This window comes from Eschrichtius robustus, chromosome 19 (assembly GCF_028021215.1).
Source record: "Eschrichtius robustus isolate mEscRob2 chromosome 19, mEscRob2.pri, whole genome shotgun sequence".
Lineage (NCBI taxonomy): Eukaryota > Metazoa > Chordata > Mammalia > Artiodactyla > Eschrichtiidae > Eschrichtius > Eschrichtius robustus.
Window position 1 is genome coordinate 61,927,200 of NC_090842.1, and position 26,623 is coordinate 61,953,822.

Sequence of the window (26,623 nt, forward strand, 5' to 3'; positions counted from 1 at the left end):
AGTCGTACTGGCCCCATTTCAAGTGCTCACCAGCCACACGTGGCTGGTGACTGTCACACCGCCCAGCGCGGACGTGGCACATTTCCATCACTGCAGAGAGTTCTATGGCAAGGCCCTGGTTTCAACAGTTGTGACACACCGTTACACGCTATCAAAGGGTGGGCTGTTATGGCTGTACCCCCAGAGCCCAGCACGGACACAGAGCAGGTGATCAACAATTATTTATTGAAAAGAATGACAGAACCCCAGACCCCGGCTGAAACCATCCCCTCCCCACACACACACCTGATTATCAAAACCCGCACACAGCTACACCAGATTGCTGAGCACCTGAGGCGACGCCCCTGGGTCCCCTCCGCCCCCAGCCCCCCGGGGAGAGCAGGGGGCCTAGTAGAAATCTTCCAGGTCGGAGTCTGGCTCTGCGCCTTGCTGGTTCTGAATCTGACTTTGCTTCCGGTACAGACAGGCCACCTGAAGCGAGAGGGTGGGTGGTGGGAGGGTCAGAAGCCCTGGGGCTGCCCCACCCCCTTCCATGCCAAGCCAGGCCAGAGCCCACCTTCTCCAAAAAGCAGGCCTGGCCGGGCAAGCCCACCCCTGGGCCCACCACCCACCCTCTACCGCGGGCCTCACCTGGGCACTGGTGGTGGCCTCCTCTGGCTTCTTGTCCTCACGGACGCAGACAAACCGAGGGAAGCGGAGGGAGATTCCCTTCTCGCTATCCACCTGCGGAGACGAGGCGCGGTGGGTAGAGTGGTGATGGGGACCAAGCAGCAGTCCAGCCTGCTCCCAGCGGCAATTCCCCATCCAAAGTCTCCTCCCCACTCCTGCGCCTCTGGCCTGTTTCCTGATCCATACAATGGGGCTAAGCGATGGGTCGTTGTAAAAATTAAATAAGGTCATTTAGTGCTTGGGGCCGCTCCCCTGGAGCAGGAGCGTGTAAGAAACACAGGCTGCAGTGGCTGTGCTTTAGGCTGTTGTTATTATTATTAGGGCCAAGAGGGGGTGGATTCTCAAACCAGACTGTGAGGTTCAAATCCCAGCTCCCAACTCTCAAGAGCCTCGTGACCCTGGGCCAGTTACGCTCCCTGGGGCTCTATTTTCCCATCTGTCAAATGGGATGGTCAGTGTCTTGGTGAGGATGAGTGTGAACAAGTGACATGCCTGCTTCACCTAAATGCTCGATAAATGCTGTTCCCATGTCTTTATTACCAGGGGCCCCCATCTTCCCGAGACGGTGCAGGAGTGAGAAATTTCAAGAAGGAAACTAGATAAAAAGTATGAGTTTTGCCTTTACACGGAAGTCAGCTGCTAAGCCGAAAAGCACATGCTAGCTTTTGAAGGATCAGAAAAAATCCCAAAGGGAGTATGCACTTTAAGATTTCCTGTTCCTCAGTCAACTATACTTTAATTAAAAAAAAAACAAACCTCCAAATTGATGTTTCTAAGAATCCATAAAGAGAAAACAATATAATTTGCATTTTGACAATGTTATTAAGATTTGGGATCTCTGTGGATTTTAGGGTTGAACACCTTGGTTGATAATAAGCTGAATTTTTGTGCTAATAAAAGACATATCTGTAACAGTAAAAAAAGAAGAAAAAAAAAAAAGATTTCCTGATCTCCGGAAGGAGGATGTTAAGAGCTGTCCTAGTGCCGGTGGGGGCAGCGTTTCCCCGGGAACACTGATCCTCTAGCACATGCGGAGGACAGAACCACTATGAGAGAAATTAGCCTAGGAATGTTAAAACTTGGTAGCATGAAAATTAACTACAGTTGAGAAAGAAACGCAGTAGTGGACCTAAATGCTCAGCAGGAAGTATCGTAAATTTTTACTGAAAAGAGCTGTTTTCAAAAATTACTTAAGAGCGGAATGTGAGATTATATTTAAGAAAGCGATTTCAAAAAAGAATGATACCAATGAACTTATATACAAAACAGAAACAGACCCACAGACACAGAAAACAAACTTATGGTTTACCAAAGCGGGGAAGGGGGGGTGAGGGATAAATTAGGAGTCTGGGATTAACGGATATACACTACTATATATAAAGTAGATAAACAATAAGCACGTACTATATAGCACAGAGAACTATACTCAATATTTTGTAGTAACAAAGGGAAGAATCTGAAAAAGAATATATATATATATAACTGAATTACTTTGCTGTACACCTGAAACTAACACAACATGGTAAACCAACTATACTCCAATAAGAACATAAAATTAAAAAAATACAATAAAAAAATTTTAAAAATCAAAGAAAGCAGTTTCACGGTTTTCTTTCTACTCCTGGGGAATTTCTTTTTTTTTTCTTTTAACGAGACTTTGACCTCGTTATCTGAAACCCAAATAAAACGCAAGCTCCTGTCTTCCTAAGCATCACCCAGGAAGCTCGGACATGGGCTCCAAGATCCCCTCCCCCCACTTCCCCACCCTCCCAGCTCGGGTTCCTTCGGAGGGTCTATTCCAGGGTCCCCCAGTTACTCACCAGGCCCCGGGCAGCCGGGTAGATGGGGGAGAGGGAGAGGTCTGCGCACTTCACCTCCCACACGGCGCTGGGGTCCAGCCAGTGGTCGGGGGCCACGGCGCCGTCGGCCCGGACATAGGAGCGTGGGGCGGGCAGCACCAGGGCCTGCAGCCAGTGGCGGGAATAAGGGAGAGAGGGTCTTGGATCTCAAAGTCAAGGCTGAGGGGAGGGTTGCGGGGGGCGGGACTGGAGAGTGAGGAAAGAGGGAGGAAGACGGGGGGAAGGGGATAGATACAGATGCCCCTCAAAGTAAAAAGCTGGTGGTAGGTGGAGCTGGGGGGTGATGGGGGAAACGGGAGAAAGGAAGAAATGACAGAGACCCTGGGAGCTGAGACAAGAAATGAAAGGCAGAGAGAGTCAGAGAGAGGAACCGAGACCCAGAGACGGGGAGTCAGAGACCTAGAGAGAGAGAGAGGGAGAACCAAGAATGGGACAGACAGGACCAGAGACACCAACACCAGGAAAGCCAGAGCACGCCCCGAACGCCTGGGACCAGAACAGCAAACGCCCCGACGACTAGGGGCTCCACTGGCATCCGAAGGGCGAACTCGGGGAACGGGCAACATGCCCTCCCTGAGCCTGTCTCGGGTGCGGCCGAGGCTCCCGGACCGGAGGCTCCAGCCCGTAGCCGGCAGGGCTGGGGCGTGAACTTGGACGTGCTGGGCTGGGAAGCCGGGCCCCGCAGCAGCGGGCCGCACCCGAGCCCCCCGGAGGGCGAGGGCCCCAGGCACACACAGGCAGGGAGCGCGCACCTGCAGGCTCTGGTGATGGTCCTCCAGCTCGTCGTCACTGAAGCCCGTTCCGAGCTGCGAGGAGGAGGACACGGGGGTCAGAGGCGCCACCTCCTCCCAGCTCCCGCCCCCCGAGGCTGAGTCACATCCGCTCCCCTCCCGCTTCTGCGGTCCCCCCGGCTCCCCGCACCTTGCAGATGGCCTGCAGCTCCTCGCTCTCCTCGTCGTAGGCGGCCAGCAGGAAGCCCCCATACCGGCCGGCCCGCTTCCCCCGGCCCAGGTAGGCGCCGATCACCACGAGGTCCAGGGTGTCGCCCACGCCGTCGAGGTAGTCCTTCTTCAGCTGCGAGGAGGGAAGGCGGGGGATGAGGGTGGGACGCTCGGGTGTGGCTCCCACCGCTGGGGGTTAAGCAGCGCGCGAGGAGGGGCTGGGTGAGAAGACCCGAGACGGTCACCGGGAGGAGACTGGACGTGGAACAGGTTTCCACGCTGAAAGGGCTGATGAGAAAGAGGGGACTCAAATGCGAAGAGGAGGCGGGATCGAGGGGACAGGTCAGGTGGGGAGACCTCGGGGGTCACCCCGGATCCCCCCTCCGTTCGATATGGAGGCACACTCCACTCCTTCACACAGAGAACGTTTATCCATTCATTCCAAAAAGATAATAATTAAGTGCCAACTGTGTGCCGGGCAGGAGCTCAGCCGTGGGGATACGACAGCGAATATTTCTTGAGACTGGAAAGGTTTGTACCTGCACAGCCGCTTACAGCTTAGTGGGGGCGGGACGGACCGTAAACAACTAAAAAACTAACAGGGAGGGATTTCCCTGGTGGTCCAGTGGGTAAGGTTCCGCGCTCCCAATGCAGGGGACCTAGGTTCGATCCCCGGTCGGGGAACTAGATCCTGCAGGCATGCCGCACTGAAGTCCACATGCCGCAACGAAGATCCCATGTGCTGCAACTAAGACCCGAGCAGCCAAAATAAGTAAGTAAATATTTAAAAAAACAAACAAACAAAAATACACACACAGGGAAACCCTGTCCACAGGCTTGGCCAGCTCAGCGCCCGGCTATCTCCCGCTTGGGTCTCCTGGCCCCCTCCTCACTGCTGCCTCTCTGCTCAAACTCCCATCACCTCTTACCGGACAGCTGCCTTCCGCCTGCCTGCTCCCACTTCTGCCCAGCACCCCCACACCCGTCCACCACCCACAGAGCAGCCAGAGGACTTGCGCCAAACGACAATCAGACCAGGTGACTTCCCCCTTAAAACCTCCGCTGGCTTCCTGAAACCCTTGGAGGAAAACCCAGTTTTCTTTTACCACCCACTGCTGGGTGAGCTGGGACCCTCTCTGCCCTGACCTCACCTCATGCCTCGATGGTCCTCGACCCCTGCACACACCGAGCTTGTTCCTACCCCAGGGCCTTTGCACTTGCTGCCCGCCCCCAACCCCCACCTACATGCTCCGCCCCTGATCTTCACATGACTGACCACTTCCTATCATCCATGTCTCGACCCAAACACTGCCTCTGGAAAGGCTTTTCCCAATCACCCAAAGTACTGCAGACCCTCCCTGGCCCCAAGTGGACTTGCTTTCTTCACAGCACTCATCACTCCCCAACTTTATCCCGTCTGCATCCTGGCTGACTTCCTGGTGGAAGGCAAGCTCAGAGGGAACAGAAAGCTCCTTGGGCTCCCTCACCCCCACATCTGGGGTGCCTAGCCGGGCGGTTCTCCACCAGTCCTTGGTGAATTTGCTCATGGCGACTCGCTAGGGGAGCAGAGCCGAGGCTGGCTGCAGTGGGAGGCGGGAGGGATTGAGCAAAGGGCTCCGGGGCTCAAACGGGGTGAATGTGGGGACTGGGCAGGGACCACCCAGCAGGGGCAGGCTTCCGGTCCCCAGCTCAGCAAGAAAGGGGGGCGCGGGCAGGCGGTACCTTGAGCCAGTTGTGTGACCTCTTGGCGATCTCGTAGGTGGCGTCCACATCCAGGGTCTTCACCATCAGCCCCTCGCAGGAGTCTGGGGGACACATGAGAGCCCTGTGAAGCCCTGGCTCACAGCCTCACAACAGACGCAGACAGGGTTCTGGTCCAGTCGTCCAGGGTGGGGCTGGGATGGGTGCAGATCTCGGGGGCTGGGCGGAGGGGGCGCAGACCTTGGCGGATGCCCTCACCTTTCACCGACTGCTCCAAGAACTCGGCGATCTGGTCCGTGTCCTTGGTGTCCAGAGAGGTGGCAAAGACAAACTCGCCCTCCGCCTCCACGAAGTTCTCCCGGAGCAGCTGCCGGCGTCGGGAAAGGGGCTCACGTACCAGGGACTGTGGGGCAGGATGAGAGAGATGGGACATCATCGTGGAAATAAAGAGAAGAAACTCCGACCTCGGGAGAAGCAGGAAGCGGATGGGTCACAAGTCATCGTGTGGCTTATGGAAATGAGTGTGAAGAGGGGCACTATTTTATATTTTTGCCAATTCTCTAATGTCTGGCGTAACAGAGGCTGGATTCTCACATCTGCTTCTGCATTCGGACGGCTGCAAAATGTCGTTCAGGTTGCAGGACAGGAAGAAAATCCCCCTCACAGAGATATTGGGAAAGGGAGGGCCTCACGGTCCACATTTTGAGAACCACTGCCCGAGTGTGGCCTCCGGGCTCAGTGATGAAACTCTAACCGCTGGCTCCCAAGCTCTCCCCCCTCACCTCAAGTCATGCCCCAGCTGACCCGGACACGATGCCAAAACTCACCTCTCCATTGAGGTAGATGAGGTCGAAGGCGTACAGACACACCTGCACCTGGATCTCTGCCGCGTCCACCTCCTGGGTCAGGGCAGGACGGAGGCCAGGAGAGGGGGAAGGTGAGACGGGGCCCAGTTGGGTCCCTTCCCATCATGCCTGAGGCAGACACCCCGGTCACCTGCCATCCCCCCCTTCTCCCCAGCCAACAGGCCGCACACCTGTGAGGGCATCAATGCTGCCAGCCACACGCACCGAACTGTGATGGCTCTTGGCTAAGCCCAACCACCTCATTCACCTCTGCTAGGTATTTACTCTCCCAGCCTCCCTCACAGCTAATGGGGGTGACATGACACAACTCTGGCCAATGAGAGTAAAGAAGATTGCTGGGGTGCAGGTTGTGGGGGCTCCTAGAACAGATCTTTCATAATAAAACAGATGTTGGAAAAGAGGCCTTCCCTCCTTCCAACTTGGCATGCTAGGATAAGAATGTGATGGCTGGAGCTGTGGCAGCCACACTGCAAAAGGCTGAGAGAACTACAACCCAACTGACAGCTCTATCTCTCTGGGATTGCACAGGACTGGGTGGAAGATGAGGGCAGGCGGTGGAGGCGGGGGGGCAGAGGCTACCTTGCGTTTGCGGGTGGTGAGCACTTGGAATGGCTGGATCTGCTTCTTTTCCCGGTCCCAAGCCACGGCTTCCGCGTCCAGGATGAAGGACGTGACTGACGGGAGTTTAATCTGAAAGGTGAAGAGGGAGACCCAGGGCTGGTGAGAGGTGGTGGATGAGGCCAAAAGACAGACACAGAGAAACAAATATCTTTTTCCTTCTGCAGCTCTGAAGATCCACTGACAAACTGACGTCAACCTTAAAGAGACACATGTGAACACAGACCCCTTCTCTTGTTCCCCACCGAGAGGGGAAAAAAACTGTGTTTTCTGAGGACTTACTATTTGGTCCCACAAGCTGGAAACCAAGGAGCCTTTGTCATCTTCCTCTTCCTCCCACTTCACACTCAATTACCCCGTGAACTTGTCCATTTCCGCGCCGAAACTGCTAAGCTGTCCACCTGTCACCACCTTGCTGAGCCCGGTCCAGCCTAAGCCACAGCGTCCTACTGGTCTCCCCGCCCCTGCACTGACCCCGTCCAATCCACTCCCCTCACAGCAGCCAGGCTGCTCTTGGCAAACCCCAAATCTGATCACTTCTCATCCCTGCTAAAAACCACCCCGTGGCTCCCCAAAGCTGTGGGACCTCTCCTTGGTCAGCCCGTGGCCCTCCCTCGCCTCACCTGGCCCCCTCAGACTCACGCTCTGTACCCCGATGCACTAGCCTTTCTGTTTCTTGAATGGGCTGTGCCCCTCCAACCACCGGGCCTTTGCACGTGCTGTTTACGCTAGAATCTGCACGACTCCAGGGGCCCCATTCCCACTGTACCCTGGGCTGTGCTTGGTGATGGCCCTGCTTTCCTGACACCAAGTCTAAGTCTTATTCTTTTAAAGGCTCAAAGAATGCTGGACCTTTCCTTCAGCGCCCGATCTCTGAGTATACTCATAGAGGCAGCGGCGGGACTCTGAGGAAGATCTGCCTGCCCCGCCGTCTCTGTTAAAGCCCCAGCCTCCAGCACAGGGCTCAGCACAGGGCAGTCGCCCAACAAATACTTGTTGAATGAGTGAGCGAAAGAAGCCAGATACAAAAGACCCTGTACTATCACCACTTATGTGGAGCTCTAGCAGAGGCAAAAACGAACCTGTCCCAACGAAAAAGCAGATCAGTGGCTGTTGCCTCAGGAGATGGCTGATGGGGGTGGGGACAGGGGCCTACTTGGCATGGGGCACGGGGAAACATTCTGGAGTGACGAAAACACGGCAACGTTTTACATGCTGATTATGTGGGGGTATGAACTTGTCAAAACTCTTCAAACTCTATCAGAACCTTTTACAAAGCTACACCTTAAGCTGGTTTAAAACAGCAGCGCTTGGCATGTAACAGGAACTCCTTTAATGCCTGTGCTGTACTGTTACTTCTGTCCTGCTGCTTTAGGAAAGAACAAACTTCCTAATTAATTAGGGAAGGCAAGAGAATGGCTCTTTGATGGAAGACCCCTAAAAAAGGCCCCAAACCGCCCCCTTGGGGGCAGAGACGCCCCCGGCTCCAGGGCCTTTGAGACCCAGCCCTAGTTAGGCTGTGGGGCCAGTCTGCAGGCTGCCTTCACCCTCATCCCAAACTCTCTCCCTGTCAGAGAGCACGATTCTGGCTTCCCCAGCCTCTGCTGCACCACAGTGGCCATGGCAACCAGTGCTGGACAGGGACCCCCCATGCTGGTGTCAGCCGGGGGTGGTAGGAGGTACCCAGAAAAGCACTAACTTTCTTTGTGGGAAGGGATAGAAGCTGGAACCCCTTTCCTGTCTGTCTGGAAGCATGGTGGCTACTTGGAGACCATAGGGGACAAGCATTGAGATGAAATGGAACCAGCCAAGGACAGTAGAGGACAGAGGACCAAGCCGGGTTTGGGAGGACCTTGGTGCTCAGCTGAGCCAGCCTAGGGCCACCCGCCTTCAGATTTGAGAAAAAAATAACATCTGCAGTTGTTCCGTTATTTGCAGCCCAATGCACTCCAGTCTCCTTCCCATCAACCCCTGCTGTGCCGAGCTGGCCTGGCTGGGCCTCAGTCCCCTGCACCCGCACGTGCAGCCCCTGCCCCCATCTGAGTGAGAGGCAGTAGCAGGTGCCCACCTTGTGGATGCGGCTGATGATATCGGGGTACCTTCCGGTATTGTCCTCCTGATTCCTGCTGAAGATCTTCACCTCCCCGCCTTCCAGAACATGGATCTGCCACAGCAGGGGAGCAGAGAGGGACTCAGGGCTGGGTCCGCCCCCAGGGGCCCCTCCTTTCTCTTCTTGACCCCGTGTTCATTGGCAGAAGGTTCCAGAAGCTCTGGAGGAGGTACTGGTGCAGAGACCTGAGTGAATCCTCTCCTTGGTTCAAACAGCACCTCCCAGCCCTGTCTGTGGAAGTCCCCGCCACCTCTGCTTCGTCTCCAATCCCTACCCTCCTCCCCCTGCAAGCACAGGCACTTTGCTCTGCGTGTATGTGTGGATCTGTCTGGATGTTGTTACGCCGTAAACATCATTCCGGTTTCTATGATTTTAATTTATTCATTTTACTACGTCTGGGCCACAGTCCTTGAGTAGAGCTACATATGTGCCACCTAACACGTATATTATCCCAAGAAATAGTAGTGTGTGTGTATGATGTAATATATGAGTTTAAATATATATAATTTTTAAAATCACTGTCACTATGGTAACTCATTTTGTTCATTTTCTTCTCAGCACTGTATTTCAAAGATCCATCTGTGTTGTTAAGCGTCTACTGAATCCACTGTGTGTAGCCTCCTCAAGGCACCACCGGGTGGCGCCCACCAAGCTCGCTTATCCATCCCGAGGTGAGGAACAGGGCGGAGCCGGCCCCAACTCCCCCCCCAGGACAGAAGAGCCACAACGAGACGAGCATCCTTACAGCCCAGACCAAGGACATCTCCGGCCCTGGGAGGCACCCGTTACATTAACACACCCACCAGCAGGGCCCGAGCGCAGCCGACGCTGCTTGAGCTCCCACTGCCGTGGGTCAGGGCTGTGACGATATTATCAAAACGGATTCTCAGAGAAGCCAGTCAGGTGGCTATGATCGCACATTGCCCGGAGATGGGAACTACAGCCCCGAGAGATGCGCACGACCAGACGGGCAGTCGTGGCAGAGGCCGGCCGGCCTGGAACTCGGGTCTGAGGGACCCCATGGCCCTGCTTGACGGCGTGCCCCTTTCTGCAGAAGGGATGTGTCCACCCCCTTACCTGTGCCCTCTGCCCATCGTATTTGTACTCGCAGGTGAAAGCTGCCTCCTCAAAGCGCCTCAGGACCTCACTGACGCCCCGGGTTGGGTGGGCCAACATTGGTTTCAGGGGGACCCCTGGGGGGGTTGCGATGAGAGTGAGGTCAGGTAGACGGGGTGGGGGGGCACATTAGGGTGACAACCTCAGGGTGACAAAGTGACGGGACCGAGGGAACGTGGGTGGCTGAGCCCTGGAGTGCCGCGCAGCCCCCCCTGGCCTCCTGCCTCCCTCTGGACTCTTACGTACAAGAAAACGAGAGTCTGTGTGTCTGCCTGCCTCGCCTTCTGGGGAATCTCTGGTGTGGCAGCTCTAACACAGAAGCGGGAAGTCCGAGCAGAAAAGGACCGGCTTTTGGCACAGGGGACAGGGCTGACTTTGGAGGAGAGGGTCCCGCGGCTTCTGAGACGGGTGCTCTCAGAGCAGCGGCCCTCCCGCGGCCGCCCTGGAGGGCAGAAGCCAAGGCCAGGTGGAGGGGGTGGAGCCGGAAGGCGGCCAGCCCAGCGCTGGGGCCCAGGGTGAGGCTGTAGACCGACTCTAGAGGGGCCCGTGGGGCGGGTACCTGGGCTCAGCCTGCAGTGCTCCCGGAGCCGCTCCAGACCGTGCTCCAGCAACACGGGGACGATCCGGTCCAGGTCGGGCACCTCGCTGGGGTGGGGGGCGAGAAAAAGGTGGGGCATGTGTTTCTAGAACTCTGCTCTCTGGCTGCGAGATCCAGCTCTGCCTGCCACCTGGTCCCAGGGTCTGCTCCGGCCTGTCCCCGACTCCCCCGTCGCCCTGTCTCTGTCAGAGTCCTCCCTCAGTGTCACTATATATCGCTCTGACTCTGTCTCCCTTGAGCCGGGCCCGCCATCGCTCCCCAGTCTGTCATCACGAGACGAGTGATTCTCTACCTGGGCTACATGTCACAGCCACTCAAGGATGTGTTCGAAAAAGTGTTTCTTCAAGGCCAGCCTCCGCCTGCAAAGATTCTGATTTAACTGGCCTGGGCAGGCCTGAGAGCGACAGTCTGTAGGTGTCCACGCAGGGGCAGAGTTAAGGCTGCCGCCCTGGCCCCAGAGGCTCTGCAGGGCTTGTTTGCCTTGTGTACCCAGCACCCAAGGGGCCTGGCCCAGAGCAGGTGCCCCGCGGGCATTTGTGGAATGGCTCGGTTGCCCTCCTGCCGCTGACGCTGTATCTGGGCTGTCACCGTCCCGCTGTGGCCAGCCCTGGGTCGGGAGCTAGCCAGGTCCCTCCGTGTGGCTCTCTCTGGAGCCCTCACCATCACTCCGTGACTGTCACGACCCCTCACTGTGCGTCAGTCACCAGCCCCCACCGGGGGCTCTCGCAGCCTTTCCACACGCGCAGTCCTGTCTGGAGCTTGGAAACCGCTCGATAGCTCCTCCTCCTGTGTGTGTCAGCGTCCCTCCCTGTCCCCGTGTCCCTGACCCTTCACTGCTGGCCGTCTTCCCGGTCTCTGTCGTCCTCCCTGTGCCCAGCACCAGCCTCGTCTGGATCACCACCCATTGCTCTGTCACTAGCCCTGTGATGGTCACGGATGCTTGCTGGCTGCCGGCCCCTCCCACTTCACCTATGACCCCTCGGGCCCTGCCCCCCTCTGGCTACCCCCGCCCCTCTCGCTCTGCCCAGGGCCCCTGGAACTCACCAGAACGTCTGCTTCAGGATCATGCCTTGCTCCTCCAGCCATGTCTTTCTGGCCTCTGCTGTCTTGCCCTTCCCAGCATCCACCACGGCTGGGGGGAATTCTAAGACAAGGCCCAGCAGAAGAGGCTTTGGGATGGGCCCGACCCCGCTCAGCCACCCGAGTCCACAGTGGGTGGTGGTGCCGGGGACAGTGTCCACAGGGGAGAGAAGCCTGGAGTGGCAGCGGGAGGTGGGAACCACGTGTGGGCGTGGGCGTGGACTTCTGACAAGGAGAAGGGCAGCCAGGTTAACTCGAGTGGTGGGCACAGGGCCGGACATGTGGGCTCACCTTGACCTGGCGGGGTGAGGCTCACGGCCTGGGCGAGGGCCGCCAGCACCGACTGCTCTGCCAGCCCGAGGCGCAGCCGTCCACTCAGGGCCCTGGGGAGACAGCAGGTAATGGGGAGTGGGCTTGTCCGTATCTGTCCGACCCTGCCCTCTACCCCTTGCTCCTCCCTCCTCCGGTCTCCCCCACCTCGACCCTCTCCTCAAAACCAGAGCAACCTCCAGAGCCGGAAGTGACCTGAGATCACACAGCCCCACTTAACAGAGGAGGAAACTGAGGCTGGCCAGTAACCACCGTGACCGCTGGCAGCGCCTGCGGACAGAACTAGGGGTCTTGCAGGCGTCTCCGCCTCTCTCCTCAGCTGCCCTCTGAGAAGCTGGCGCAGCTCGGGGAAGGTGGGGCAGGGCCAGAGCTGGGCCTGGAACTGGAAGGCAGCCTGCCCCAGGGGTGCCAGAGTGTGATGGCCAGGAACCTGTCCCCGCCACATGGCGACCTCAGGCAGGAAGCTTCACCTCCCTGTGCCTCCATCTCCCCTTCTGTAAACTGGGGTGAGGCTAACAGGGCCCACCTCCAAGAGCTGCAGGGAGGAAGAAAGCACGTGGCATGGGGCAGGGCACCCAAGAAACACTCCAACGACTATGTCGGAGAAATACTTCAAGGATGGCTACCGCTTGGCTACCTTGCTTGCTTACCGTCCCCACTCAGGCCAAGGCAGACATGACTAATCAAGCGCGGCACTCTTCACCCACGAGCCCCCACCCTTCTCCAGGCAGTGCTACTGAGAAGAGGAGCCGGCTGTGAAAGGAAACCTATGTTCCCATCCCGCCCCCTCAGGGCCCAGGCTCCTCACTCACGCTGTTCTCATCCAAGGGCGGTCGGGGCACTAGCAGCGATACAGCTGCCAGGCCCTCTCCACCTTCACCTCTCCCCACCCTCACAGGCCCACACACTCACCTGGCGATGAACCGTGCTTCTGAGTGGCGGCAGGCCACAAAGAGGCCTTTGATGACGTCCATCTTCTTGGCTGTGGACTGAAGATATGCGGGAAGGGCGGTCAGCGCCTGGGTGAAGGGAGGGGAGGGGACCACACCTCCCCGCCACCCATGCTGCCTGGGGAGCTGCCACCTTGGAATACCTGCCCCCCATCCCCCCCTTGCTCCCCCATCCCACGGCTGCGCGCTCACAGTGCGGTGAAAAGCTCGCTCTCTTCTGGCCTCCCACCCTAGCTTTGCTCAGCACATGCTTATGGAGCCGTGTCCCACGGCCCGCAGTAGATCAGGGTTAGGCTCTCAGGAAGAGGTTCCCTCGGTCTTGAGAGCGGCAGAAGGAGAGGAAGCTCTGGTCCCACAAGCAGGACCAAGGCGATCCAGCCCTGAACAGGCTAACCAGAGCCTTCTGGGTCCCCGGGGGAAAAGGGTCTGGAGAGGGCGTGAGCCGCCTGCCCACTCACAGCGCTGCCGGCCAGCTGCGCGATGTCCCGGAACTTGGTGAAGACGCCGGCGGCGGTGAGGGCGGGCGGGGGCAGCACGAGCCTCTGGGTGCTGCGGCTGCTCTCGGCCACCAGCCCCACGTCGCCCTTCTCGGCCGCCTCGGCCCGGACCGACTCGAGCTGCCGGCCTTGGGGGGCGGAGAGAGAGGGTGCTGAGGGCAAGGAGAGGTGTGGCCACCCGGCTCCCGGCTCCAGGCGGCCTGGATGATGAACCCGTCTACACCAGAGGGGATGTCTGGGGTGGTGTCGTCAGCGTGTAGACGGGATTTAAAGCCTTGGGGTGGAATGAGATCACCAGGCGAGCAAGTGTAGGCGGAGAAGGCGGCCAAGGGACCCTCTGCCTGTCCTCTAGTTGCTCATTAACATCCTCCGGCAGAGCCCAATGGGCCTTTGCTTGTTTTCTGTCACCTTATCCTTTTGAAGTCATCAATTTAAATACAACGGAGCTGTTCTGGCCTTACTAATTGTGTAGGCTGGGTCCCACGGGCGCCCCTTGCCGTAGGAGTAGGCGGCTGGACCCCTAGGTTCATAGCAGCACTATTTACAATAACCAAAACATGGGAACAACCTAAATGTCCATCAACAGATGATGGATAAAGACGTGGTACATGCATACAGTGGAGCGCTACTCAACCATATAAAAAGAACGAAATAATGCCCTTTGCAGCAACATGGATGCAACTAGAGATTATCATACTGAGTGAAGTCAGACAGAGAAAGACAAATACCATATGATATCACTTATATGTGGAATCTAAAATATGACACAAATGAACTTATCTACGAAACAGAAACAGACTCATAGACACAGAGAACAGACTTGTGGTTGCCAAGGGCAGGGGGTGGGGGAGGGAAGGAGTGGGAGTTTGAGGTTAGCAGACGCAAACTATTATATATAGGATGGATAAACAACAAGGTCCTACTGTACAGCACAGGGAACTCTATTCAATATCCTGTGATAAACCATAATGGAAAAGAATATGAAAAAGAATGTATATATATTGGGTTGGCCAAAAAGTTTGTTTGGTTAGTGAATACATTGTTCAATAAAATTCTTGGTGAAAATGAAAAAATGTGTCTTTTATTTTTACTTAAAAGCGAACGAACGTTTTGGCCAACCCAATATATGTATAACTGAGTCACTTTGCTGTACAGTGGAAATTAACACAACATTGTAAATCAACTATACTGCAATAAAATACATTTTAAAAAGAGCAGGAGGCTGGGAAGGTGGAGGCAAGTTATCACAACAGCTCTGCCCGGCAGTTCTCAACCTATCAGAACCACAGGCCCTTCCCAGGACAGGCATTTTGTGTCACTTCTCTCTACTCCGGAAGAAATGCAGAGGTGACACAACTTACCCACACATATCACGTCGGCGCAATGCCCCAACTCATGTACGAAAGAAACAGAGGGAAAGCAATTCACAATGAAACAGCACGCATTTCAATCTCTGGCCACTTGGCCAGAGAGATTTTTTTTTTTTTTTTGACAACAACCTACACTTATCTATTCCATGGCATCGCTGATACGCAAAACACAAAGCAGGTTCCGGTGTCTGGATGCACCCCAACTCACTTCCAAAACAATTATATTCCAAAGCTTTATCTGGAAGCCACGAGGACACACGACCGAGTTGCCAGGCCCCGTGCCTGTAAGTGGTATCGCCTGACCAACTCTCTACACCCCTTGGGCCGGGCAGCTGAGGGGGCCCTGAGGAGACACGTGTGAGCGTGAACACGGAAGGGTGGAAACGGCCTCGGCCCCTCGGTCCCGTCTGGCAGGGAGGCCGGGTGGCACTGGCTGCCGCCTACTCTCCACTCCTCACTATGTAAGAAGAAGAAATCCTTCTTCCTTTGCACCAGCGTGGTTGGGTTTTGTGTTACTGGCAGAGGGAAGTCTCCTAATGGACAGTCTGCCGCGGGTCTGGTGCGATGTCAGCACCTAATGAATGTGTCTTGAGTGAACGAGTGGGAGGATTCTGATCTCAGCTCCTCTGGCTCCGACGACCCCATGACTCTCTTCCATTCCCAGTCAATCTTCCTCAGGCACCTTGTCCTCTCACGAAACCCTCAAACCTTTTCTTCCTTAAGCGCTGGTGCTGCCCAAGGTGTGACTCAAAGCCCCGCCCCTCTCCTCCCCAGAGACCCTCTCCCGGGGCGCGAGAACTGGGCAGCACGTAACCAGGCCTCCGAAGCTCAGGGCTCCCAGATCCTGCTCTGTGATCCAGACCTGCTGAGCTTCGTTTCCTCAACTGTTGGGTGGCCCACAGATACAGGTTGGTCCCAAGCTGAATTTAGTAACTTCCCCTGACCCGGCCTGCCCCTCAAGGTGTCCTGTCCTGGTGGTGGGTCCAGCATGATGGATCCTGGGGTATTCTTCTCACCTCCTCCATCCCTGACCCCCTGAGCCCGGCAGTTCCCTCCTGGCCCCCATCTCTCTCCTCTCCTGCCCTCTGCTCTGCTACCCACAGCTACCCTGGCATCAGCTCCTCCTCCCCCCGGACCTCTGCCCCCACTTCCTGCCCGGCCTCCTGGTTTCCTGTCCAGCCTGCACACGGGCCCAGAACCGACCCTGCCCTTTGCCCGCTCAGGACCTTTCCACAGCTCCCCGACGCTGTCACAATAAACATGGAGCATTCCAGGCCCCTGGTGGGCAGGAGGCCCCGTCCACATGGCCAGCTTCTCCTAAGCACCGAGGGCTCGGCCCTTGGAGGCTGCCGGCCCCGCCCACACCCTGCTCTTTCCTCATCTCCGCCCCCCCCCCCCCCACCCCGACTCTGCTGGTCAAAGCCCTGCTACCTCTGCAAGCCCCAGCCCTCAGTCCCAGCTCCCGTCCTGCTCTGGGCCTGCAGCACCTCCTCCCACCCCGACCGGGTCTCGGCGCAGACCTGGTCCTCCTCTCCCCCCGCACCCCGCTCTCTGCCCTCGCTGTCCCCGTCTCTCCACCTTCCCAATCCCCCTCCATCATCTCCCAGGTGCTCCCGGCCTCTCCACTCCCTCCCTCGAAGCTCCCCCCGCCACCACGGGGGCTTCCATCACAGCCCCCTCCTCACCTGTGGCCTGGGCCACGGCCTTGAGGAGGATGCCGTCGCCAATGCCGAGCTCCAGGCCCTGCTGGGGCGGCCCCAGGCGGTTGAGGCTGAGGTAGAGGACGGGGAGGAGGTCAGCAGGTGACAGGGCCGCCACGGAGCGCAGGAGGTTGCTCAGTGTCTCCACCATCCGGAGCCTGGAGGAGGGGATGGGGCGGGGGTGCGTGTGTGACCACCTGGCGTTTCACGACCAAAGTGGGGCGGCGGTGGCGGGATAAAAGGAATCCGGGAACAGAGACGAGGAGAGGGCTCACGACCAGCGCCCGGTGTGTGACCCGAGCCACAGGCACCATCACAGGCTGCTGGGGGGAAAAGGAATTCCATTTGACCATCATCTGTAGAGAAGTAACAGCTGATGCGTACGGACTGTTTCCTAGGTGCCAGACACTGGTGTTAAGCCCTCTGCATTCTCTAACTCCCTGAATTCTCACAGCTCCCCTGAGCTAGATATTATTTGATTTTACAGGCGAAGAAACGGAGGCGTGGAAAGATCGTGTAACTTGCCCAAGGTCACAGAGCTAGTATCGGGCTGAGATGGGTTTCTCGCTACAAACAAGACCTGGATTTCCTCTAGCGTCGAGGCACGTCAGCCAGGTGGCAGCTACTTCTGACTACTTAGGCTAGACTCCGTTCCTGCCTCCAGGAGGTGGGGGCTGGTTCCTCATGCCAGGGGTCTGGGCTCACCCTCACATCTTGCTCTGACCAACAAATGAGGCAGAAATGATGGCTGGGCCTCCTGAGCCTGGGCCTCCAGAGGGCCTGCAGCCGCTCTCGTGGCCATGCCCGTGGCCTGTGATCTCATGTGTCAGGGTGAAGCTGAGAGAGGAGAGGTTAAAAGGATTAAGCAGCTGGAGGCACAGACGCTGCCAGAGAGACAGAGCCGGAAGGGCCTTCACCCCGTGGCCCCGGCCAGGCCGGCCTGGTTAATTACCGCGCGGAAACCTCTTCGATCTTCTCAAACGTCCGGGCCACAGCCAGGTAAGGGACTCTGCGGGAGGAAAAGAGAAAACAAGCGCTGTGCACACACCCATGTCGCCCCTCCAGCCACCTTCCTCCCCATGCCTCCCTGGGGACAGCCTTTCGAAATCCCCAGAGGCACGCAACCCCGCCCAGCCACTGCCTGGGGCTTTCTCTCCGTCCCCTTCAGAGCTGCCGATGGTCTCCCCAAAACACGGAGGGGAGAGATTTGCCAGTTTTCTCCCACTGAAGCCTACGGAGACAGGGCCTCCCGCAGTGCCAGGGACTGGAGAAGGACAGTCTGCGGAGGGCCAAGCCTCACCTCTGGCCCACCTTCCAGCAAGCATCTTCGACGGGATGGTAGTTGTTCTTGGCAGGATTGTAGCTGGATGGGTCCAGGTGTCTGTGGAGGGAAAAGGGAGACTGTAGGGTAGATGCCTGGGTCGAAGGGAAGTTACTCTTCCAGCTAATATTTATTGAGCACCTACTAAGTGCCATTCCTCCAGCTAATATTTATTGAGCACCTATTCTAGGCACAAGGGCACAGAAGTGAATGAAAACAAGTTTGCTAACCTGGAGCTCACATTCCAGAGGAAGAGTCAGGGGGAAAAAACAAACAAAAAAACGTAAGTGGACCCAGGTTTCAGGCCTGGCCTTACCCCCGCCTCCCTGTGTGACCCAGGGAAGATGACCTAACTTCTCTGGGCTACTAGTCTCAATGTCTGTGCAATGGCTAAAATACCTGCTTCCTCCGCAGGACTACTGCAGAGATGAAGTAAAAAGGCATAACAGAAACCTTCAGCACCGGATCTGACACATAGTAGACGTCCAAGAACAGGAGCCGACCGTTCCTACAGGGCAGTCACGTGCTGAAATGGGGCCATTTAATCTCACTAATCAGGTCTCAACTGGGGTACAAAATTGCCATTAAGAATCCCCCCAACATTTTTATTAGAATAATTAAACCCTAATCACAAAATTTTAAGGCTGAAAGAATGTTTGGTGACTACCGGTCTCATTTTCGGAGGCCTACCTACAATCAGATCAGAGAGATCTTGGACTCACTGCCTTATTCTGTTTAATCCGCTGTCATCTTTACAATAGATCCTGACTCACCCCTTGGTCTCGTCCTTTCTCAGAGCGCTGGGTCCCTCTTCTTTCGCTTCTTTTTTGATTGCTGGCTTCCGGGGAGCTGGGAATGAAGCAGGGAAATGGTGGGTCCTTTCTCCTTCTGACAGCCCCTGCCTGCCAACCACTCTCCAGCCAGCATTGCGAGAGGCGAGTTAGACTTTCTAACCAAGTTAGACTTTCTAACCCACGGGAAGGCCGCACTCTCTGGAGAAAGATCCACCCGCCTCTCCCCGGTGCAACCCTGCAGGGTGAGGGGGTGAAACTCACAGAAGAAACTGCTGAGCGTCTTGGGAGCTTTGGGGGGAGGCTTAGCCTGGCCGTCCTCCTGTGGTCCCTGCTTCACGGCCACCTTGGGCTCTGAAACGCTTTCTGTTGGGGGCTTTGCTTTGAAAGCGAGAGAGGTCAGATGGTGATGCAAACTATTTTGACTATTTTTTTTAACCTCAAGGTCATTCTGACCCTGAAGATGGAAGACATAATCAATTCTGCCCTTTTCCTTTCCATAGTTTCATTTTGGAGCCTCTCAGGCCTGATGCTTCAGGACTAACTAGTGGAATTCTAGCATTTGGCCTGAGATTGGAGACTCATGGATGGTGGGGAAAAAAATCTTGGTACGATAAGAAAATATTCCCACTTCTGCAGGTGCAGAAAATCAGATACGATCCTGCATCCGAAAAATATCCCCACAGCGTTCTTTCTGCCACGGGAGTCTTCTGGACGCCTCACTGCAGGAACTGTCCTATATGGCTTGGGAGGGTAACTTTAACCTCTAAAATCTTGTTAACTCCCCCTGGTTACCTAACTTAAAAAAATTATTGCTCAGGACTTCCCTGGTGGTCCAGTGGTTAGGATTCTGCACTTCCACCGCAGAAGCAGGTTCGATCCCTGGTTGGGGAACTAAGATCCCACATGCCGTGTGGTGTAGCCAAAAAAAATTTTTTTAATTAAAAAAATTTTAAATTATTGCTCAATTAATAACATACAGTGCCTACAATTTCTGAAAGATACTTTGTTGGAGGATGACTGGCTCTTTTTTTCCTCACATGCACGGAGGAAAAATAACAATAAAAATAATAATAGCGGACTTCCCTGGTGGTCCAGTGGTTAAGACTCCACACTCCCAACTCAGGGGGCCCGGGTTCGATCCCTGGTCAGGGAACTAGATCCTGCATGATGCAACTAAAAGATCCTGCACTCAGCAATGAAGATCCTGCATGCCACAACTAAGACCCAGCGCAGCCAAATAAATAAATAAATATTAAAAAATAATAATAATAATGATAGCAATAGAACCTATAATTTCCCCTAGAATTTGCATTTAGACAACACACTGGAGAATCTTATTTAAGTCTTATCTTATCTGAGCCTTATTTAAGTTAACTGTCCTCCAAAGACATCTGACCCCCAAAACCAGAGAGATGGGGCTTCAGGGAGGAAGAGGACCAGAAACTCACTGGAGGTCTTCAGGGGCTCAGGGGGTGACCTGGGCTGGTCCCCTTCTTCTGCTTCCTTCTTCTTGCCCCCTTCAGGCTCTGTGAGGCTTTCTGTTGGTGTCTCTAATTCTGAGGACCGATTAAAAAAAAGCCAGGTGGCAAAAAGTCACTATGACCGCCCCCCCACAAAGGGCATTTCGATTCCCAAGACACTCTGCCCCCGTTTTTTCTTTGCTGTGCTGACTGAACATCTGTGAAGTGACGGGAGGCGTGAGAGCCCGCTCCTGGTCAGCCCTGAACCAGGCAGGGACCTCGAGGGAAACCAGCCCCGATGCTCACCTGGGCAGCTAAGAAACAGAGAGGGCCAGTCTTTTCTTATAAACCATTATTTTAGAATTTTTTACTGCAAAATAGAACTGGAAAGGGTTCAAAATGCCAACAGTAACTTGTTAGAGATTAAAAATAAAGGTGTTTTTTTTTAAGCTGACTGGAAAAACAAAAACAAAAACCCCACCTCCAGGGTAATAATAAAAACTGCATCAACTAACTTGGGAAAAATCTGCCTCAGTAGAAAGAAGCCCCACCTCACCCCCCAAAATCCCCAGACACAGACAATGGCTAAAACTGCATGATTTATAGTAAAATTTGTTACTAAAAATTGCCAACTGGAAATCAAATCTCCACCAAACTCAGATCTTCCCTGGGAAAGATAAACCTAATAAGGACCTTTTATTAAACAAACAAATTGACAGTGGCAAAGGCTACGATTATTATAATCTCGTACAAGCCCCAAATGATCAATGGATCAGGTCTTTATGGTTGTGTTTCCCACGGAGGGCATTTTACATTTTCAAGGCAAATTGGTGACATCTGCTGGACACCGCATGACCTACTAGCTCAGGGTATTTTACTTGTCAGTATTAGATCACATTCTTGGCAATTCCTGACGTTAGCTTTCTGCAAGGCTGGGTACTCACTGGTGGTGTGATAAAAACCAAGTACTGCATAAAAATCAACAAGGAAAGTGGCAGTGTTCAACTGGATTCCAAAGTCTGAGCAATTGTGCAGTGCCCAGCAGACATCACAATTAGTAACTAATTATGATTATTTAACAGTGAAATAAAATATTATTTTTCCTTTCAACGTTATATGTATTATTTTCTCAAACGCCCAAGTTGCTAGAACATAAATAAATAGTTGTTCAGACATAACAACTTAACAAACCAAACAGTAAAGGTATTGGCCTTGAGGCACCGTGAAAAAGTTACTAAGGCACCATGGGCCCTGGAAGTTTGCGAACCTCTCTGCTTTCTGGCAAGATTTACAACAAAAAACAAACCACTTAGAGGAAAATATATTCCATATGAGAAACATAGAAATAGAAGAGAAAAATCAGAAACTGTATATGAATTCGTACTGAATTAAGATGGCCAAACGAATGTATTCCAGAATGTTTTCATGACAAAATTCCCCGGGTGGGGCTGTGGGATTCTGACGGACTCGTGTGGGTTCTTGGACAGAGGTGTCAAATCAGTGGGGTCCTCACACCCTGCGCTCTCAGACAGGCCCCCGCCCCTCCAGATCACACTCACACACACACACACACACACCACACACACACACACACACACACACACACACACACACACACACACACACACACACACACACACACACACAGTCAGTCCCCACCCCCCAACCCCAGGGCCTCACCTTCTTCCTCCTCCTCCTTCTTCTTCTTGGCTCCCCCGTCCTCGTCCTTGCCCTGCTCTTGCAGGACATCCTGAAATGTCCGTTTGGAAAGCTGCTTCCGGGCTGGGAAGGCAAAGGGCTCAGTGTGGCCTCCTTGCCGGCCCGCCTGCCCCACGCCAGTGAGCTCAGATCCCGCGATGATGGGGCCCTGAGAAGGCTCTGGGCCCCTGCCCTCCTCCGCCTGCCCACAGCCACGGCTCCCGTGCAGGCCTCTGCTGCTTCCTGGCTGTGTGACCCCGAGCAGGTTCCTTAATCTTAGGAGCCAGCAGCCACCCTCCTCTCTGCCTCACCTCTCGCCACACACTATCCTCAAACCCTCCCAGCTCCCCAAATCGCATCTTACTGCCCAGAGACGCCGAGGTGTATGGGATTCCCCCACGTGCCGTGCTGTTCCCGCCTCGAGGCCTTTGCACGGGCTGTCCTGGCTGCAACACTTCCCAACCGCCCTTTCTCAGCACAGCCAACCCTAACCCATCTTCCAAGACTCAGGCCAGATGGCACCTCCTCTGGGCCACCTCAATCCGGAGCTCCCCTAGCGTCCGGCGTTACCACTATTTTTCCTTATACCGGCACCATCAGTGGCAATATACAGTGAGCCACATACATCATCTTTAACTTTCTAGTGGCTACACTGAGAAAAGGAAAAAGAACCAGGAGAATTGTTTGAAAAATATCGTTTACTTAACCCGATAAATCCAAAATATGATGATTCCAACATGTTCTGAATATTAAAAGAAATGAGTAACATTCTTTTTTCTATGCTAAGTCTTCAAAATCCGATGCACTTACAAGCACATCTCAATTGGACACTAAATTTTCATCAGAAATACTCGATGTGTCTAGATTTCATGGAATTTACCGTTGACAAAGTAGCTTCAAATATCCAAGTTGATCAAATTATTGCAAGGCTTCAATAATTGAAACTAGAGTCAGCTTTCCAATTCAAATTGAATTAAAGTAGCATTAAAAATTCAATTCCTCTACTGTACAGCACAGGGAACTCTACTCAATACTCTGTAATGACCTACGCAGGAAAAGAGTCTAAAAACGAGTGAATATACGTATATGTATAACTGACTCACTTTGCTGTACAGCAGAAACTAACAATACTGTAAATCAATTATACTCCAATAAGAATTTTAAAAAAAAATTTAGTTCCTCAATCACCATGGTTCAGGGTCTCAGCAGGCCGTATCACCCTGTGTCATGTGGGGGTCTCTCCCCTGTCCCTCCCCTGTGCAAAAATCTTCCCAACCCCCCTGGGGACAGAGGCGCCACTCCTCAGGCGGGCTTTCCACGGACCTTCGCTAGTCTCATTGCTCGTTGAACCCAACCCCGCGCTCTGAACACCAACACACCTAGCCATCAGCGCCCCCAAGGCCTTTTCCACTCACACTCCCCCAGCCTAGAACCCTCTCCCCTCCTCAGTCCCTGCTCACTCCTCTTCTGTCCCTCAGGGCTCAGCTTGGTTAAGCTCTCTTCTAGAAGTCTCCCTCGAGTCAGGGGCCCTCCCCTGGGCTCCCACAGTGAGCTGTGTGGCCTCCAGCACTGCACACATCACAGTGACAATAACCGACATTTACTGAGCGCTTACTGTAGGCTGGGCCCAGTTCCAAGCCCTTACACGTATTCACTTTTAATCCTCCCAACATCTCTGGGCGGGAGGTACTGTAATTATCATTCGTTTTACGGATAAAGCCCAGAGAAGGGAAGTCATTTGCCCAAGGTCACACAGCCAGTGGATGGTGGAGCCGTGCTCTTAACCACAACGCTAAGATCGGAGCTGTCACGAGGATGGCTGAATGATGCGGAAATCCAAGCGTGGACAAAGACAGGCAACTGAAAGGGCGAGGCCAGGGGGTCCTTACCCGTGCGACGCTTCGGGATCCCTGATGGGGAGGTGGCCGTGGGAGAGGTGCTGGGGTGGGAAGGGCTGCTCTCAGGCGGTGTGCCAGGACTGGGAGGGGAGACTTGTGGGGAATCTGGAGCAGGCTTCTGGAAGGGGAGAGAAAGAGCAGTTCCTGAGAGGAGGGAGGGAGCACCCAGCTATGTCATTTTCCAAACACTTGAGAGTACAGAGGGACTCAGCCCCGCTTAGGCCTCATCCCTTCTTACCTGGGCCATCCCTCCACCATCCTGCATAGTTTCATGGTCCCAGACTGTCCCTATCATGGACCCCAATAAAAATTCTTTTTTTTCTCAAGTAACAGAATCTTTGATTTTTAGCTAGGCATAATACAGCCCAACTAAAAACTATACTTCCCAGGACCCCTTGCAGCTAGGTGTGCTCAGGAGTCCGAGGACTACACTTCCCAGGGTCCCACGGTTCAAATAACATTCACCTAAAGGGAAGTGGAGTGCCCTGCTCTTCCCACTGGCTCAATGTGGGCATTTACTTGGACAAGGGCACCTAGGGATGGCAAGCAACAGTATAGAAGCACCCTGGGGCAGAGTTAGCTGAGGAAAAGATGAAGATGACAAGGAAGAAGCAGCTTCTGAGGGGCCCTGGAGGCTCTGTAAGGACCAGCTCTGGCCTGAGCTGGCAACGCCAGGGGGTTTCAGCAGGGGGGAGACAGGATCTCACTTCACCATCGACAGACTGAGAAATGCTGCACTTCAGACGTTACCCTCAGAGCAGCCAACAGGCATGAAATGACTTAAATGAGAGGAGCAAGTGAGCCGATGCATTTGAAGATGGAAAGCCCTCCCGCAACAGGAGAGACTGGACGGATTTCCGAGCCCTTCCTCTGTAGCAGGCGTTCTTCTCCGATCCGTACGTGAACAGACTCGCTGCACCTTCACGGCCACCCTACGAGGCGAGGGCTACCTATAGGGAGCTGCTCGTTCCAGCCGAGGCTGCCCAGGGGTCCCAGGCCAGGGAGCCGAGCCCAGCCCCAGGGCAGAGGCGGAGTTAGGAGCACAGAAACCAGGGAGGACCACTCAACTCCTCCACCCCCTGGGGTAGCATCTCCAGAATTCTCCTGAGCAGCCACTGCACTCAGCTCCAAAGGCCAATGGGAATGATGGTTTCTTCTGGTAAACGTGGGCAGGCTGCTGGGGCCCTACCTGGCTTTTGGGGGGCTTGGGGGCTTCCTCCTCCTCCTCCTCCCCTTCGCTGCCCAGGACCCGGGCCGCCTTCCTCCCTGGCCTCTTCACTGGAGAGTCGCCCTCAGGTTCCACTCTATTCCGCTCCTTCAGCGCCACCCTGGAGGATGAGAAAATGGAGGTGTTTTTCCAGCAGATAGAGTGGGGACACTACTCCCAAATTCTCCAGCCCCTTCATTATGTTTCATTCCCTTGCCTTTCAAGCATTCAATGAACATTTTCTAGGGGCCTCCTCAGCATATACTCTTAATCACCCATCCACCCATCCCGCTCTCTGGAGGCCTCCTGTGTGCCCACCCTGTGATGGGTGAAGCTGAGGAGCACGTGAAGTCCCTACTGAGGGCGGAGACTGGCCTCCAACATCCCTTTGCAGACGCTGTTTCAGTCATATAAGCCCCTGAGTCCCCTAGGTAGGGACTACGTTTCCCAGCCTCCCCTGCAGCCAGGTATGGCCATGTGATGAGTTCTGGCCAATAGGATGTTGACGCCTGCAACCTGCTCCTGACTGCTTGTCCTCACTGCTCTCTTATCCCTAGAACTTCGACTTGCTGACCCCCTTTGACAATGCAGATGAGGGCAGGACAGAGCCGAGAGAGAGGGAGAGAAAGAACCTGGGTCCCGGGACCACCAACTGGTACAGAGTCGCCTAGCTGCCCCAAACTGCTTAAACAGCTCAGAATCTTTCAAGTGAGAAAGAGGCAATTTTAACTTTAACCAAGTCACCATGACTCTGGTTACTGGTAAAGCAGCCCAACGACTCCCCTGACACCAGCTCTGAGGCACTCCCAGTCTGGTGAGGAGCACAGACACAGCCATCAAAATGCAGCCAATATGCTTGCTGATGGAGGTCACTTACGGGGCTGAGAACACAGCTGATTCCTACCGGTTTCTGCACTCACAGAGCTCGCGGTCTGGACAAAGACCAAGATACACACAAACACCTCCCTACTCAGGTCAATGACGGCACGCTCTTGTCACGGAACATTAAAGGGAATAAAGTGAGTTTAGGTGAAGTGCACGGCTCTAAGACATTTTTTTGTGGGGAGAGAAAGCAGACTGTCAAATCTGCGAGAGGAGTTGCTGTTGATTTTATTCACTGCTAAACCCACAGGGTCTAGGTGCCCGGCACATAGTAGATTCTCAGTAGATATTTGTTGACTAAATGAATCTATACAGTATGATTCCATGAATGTAAAAGATACATGAATGTTTGCCCATATGTACCTGCAACTTGCATACAGAATAATTCTGCTTTTCCTATTTAAAAATAAAGATGTGTATTACTATCTGTTGTATGTCAGGCATGTGCCAGCTACTTGAGATATAACAGTGACCAAAATGAGAGCCCCTGCCATCCAATATATAAGTGTGAGAAACACTTATTCATTCAACAATTATCTATTGAGCACCTACGATGTGTCATAACTAACTGTATTAGGCGCACGTAGGTTTTTATGCAGAGAAAAAAGGTATGGAAGGATATACCTCAAATTGGTAATAGTAGTTTCTCTGGAGAGTAAACAGTGGAAGCACTTCAAATTTTTATTTACCTACTTCTGAGTTGATGTATTAATAATTACCACGTGTAATTCCACACGTGGGTATCTCTGCTAGAAAAAAAAATCTGCACGTGTGCCCAAGAAGTCACACATACAGACTAAATTGCAGCATGGATTGTTTCAGCTAAAAAGTGGAAACAACCTAAATACCCATCGGTAGGGGGATGTTAAATAATTTCTACAGTACATCCATAAAATGGAACACAAAGCAGAGGGTAAAAGGGATCCGATGGTCCTTTGTGTTCAGGAGTGGAAAAAAT

The 26,623-nt window shown here is 54.2% G+C and overlaps 1 protein-coding gene across 2 annotated transcripts in view; it reads right to left on the bottom strand.

Annotated features, from left to right (window-relative positions):
• Positions 1-242: 242 nt before the first annotated feature.
• The window catches only part of LIG1 (DNA ligase 1), a 39,711-nt gene continuing 13,330 nt past the window's right edge, over positions 243-26,623 (bottom strand). Inside the window, exons 4-28 of one of the 2 annotated variants that reach the window (XM_068527668.1) lie at positions 24,766-24,904; positions 23,568-23,694; positions 21,661-21,762; positions 19,969-20,076; positions 18,782-18,898; positions 18,500-18,575; positions 17,706-17,786; positions 17,358-17,414; positions 16,391-16,563; positions 13,297-13,463; positions 12,801-12,877; positions 11,850-11,941; positions 11,523-11,622; positions 10,440-10,525; positions 9,842-9,957; positions 8,723-8,818; positions 6,616-6,726; positions 5,998-6,069; positions 5,429-5,573; positions 5,192-5,274; positions 3,450-3,602; positions 3,281-3,334; positions 2,490-2,633; positions 631-723; positions 244-471 (exon numbers count right to left, since the gene is read on the bottom strand). In XM_068527668.1, the coding sequence (XP_068383769.1) occupies positions 388-471; positions 631-723; positions 2,490-2,633; positions 3,281-3,334; positions 3,450-3,602; positions 5,192-5,274; positions 5,429-5,573; positions 5,998-6,069; positions 6,616-6,726; positions 8,723-8,818; positions 9,842-9,957; positions 10,440-10,525; positions 11,523-11,622; positions 11,850-11,941; positions 12,801-12,877; positions 13,297-13,463; positions 16,391-16,563; positions 17,358-17,414; positions 17,706-17,786; positions 18,500-18,575; positions 18,782-18,898; positions 19,969-20,076; positions 21,661-21,762; positions 23,568-23,694; positions 24,766-24,904 (2,653 nt within the window). In that variant the 3' untranslated portion in view covers positions 244-387. Of the gene's footprint in view, positions 472-630; positions 724-2,489; positions 2,634-3,280; positions 3,335-3,449; positions 3,603-5,191; positions 5,275-5,428; positions 5,574-5,997; positions 6,070-6,615; positions 6,727-8,722; positions 8,819-9,841; positions 9,958-10,439; positions 10,526-11,522; positions 11,623-11,849; positions 11,942-12,800; positions 12,878-13,296; positions 13,464-16,390; positions 16,564-17,357; positions 17,415-17,705; positions 17,787-18,499; positions 18,576-18,781; positions 18,899-19,968; positions 20,077-21,660; positions 21,763-23,567; positions 23,695-24,765; positions 24,905-26,623 lie in introns of both variants that reach the window. The other variant, XM_068527669.1, reaches the window with a different exon arrangement.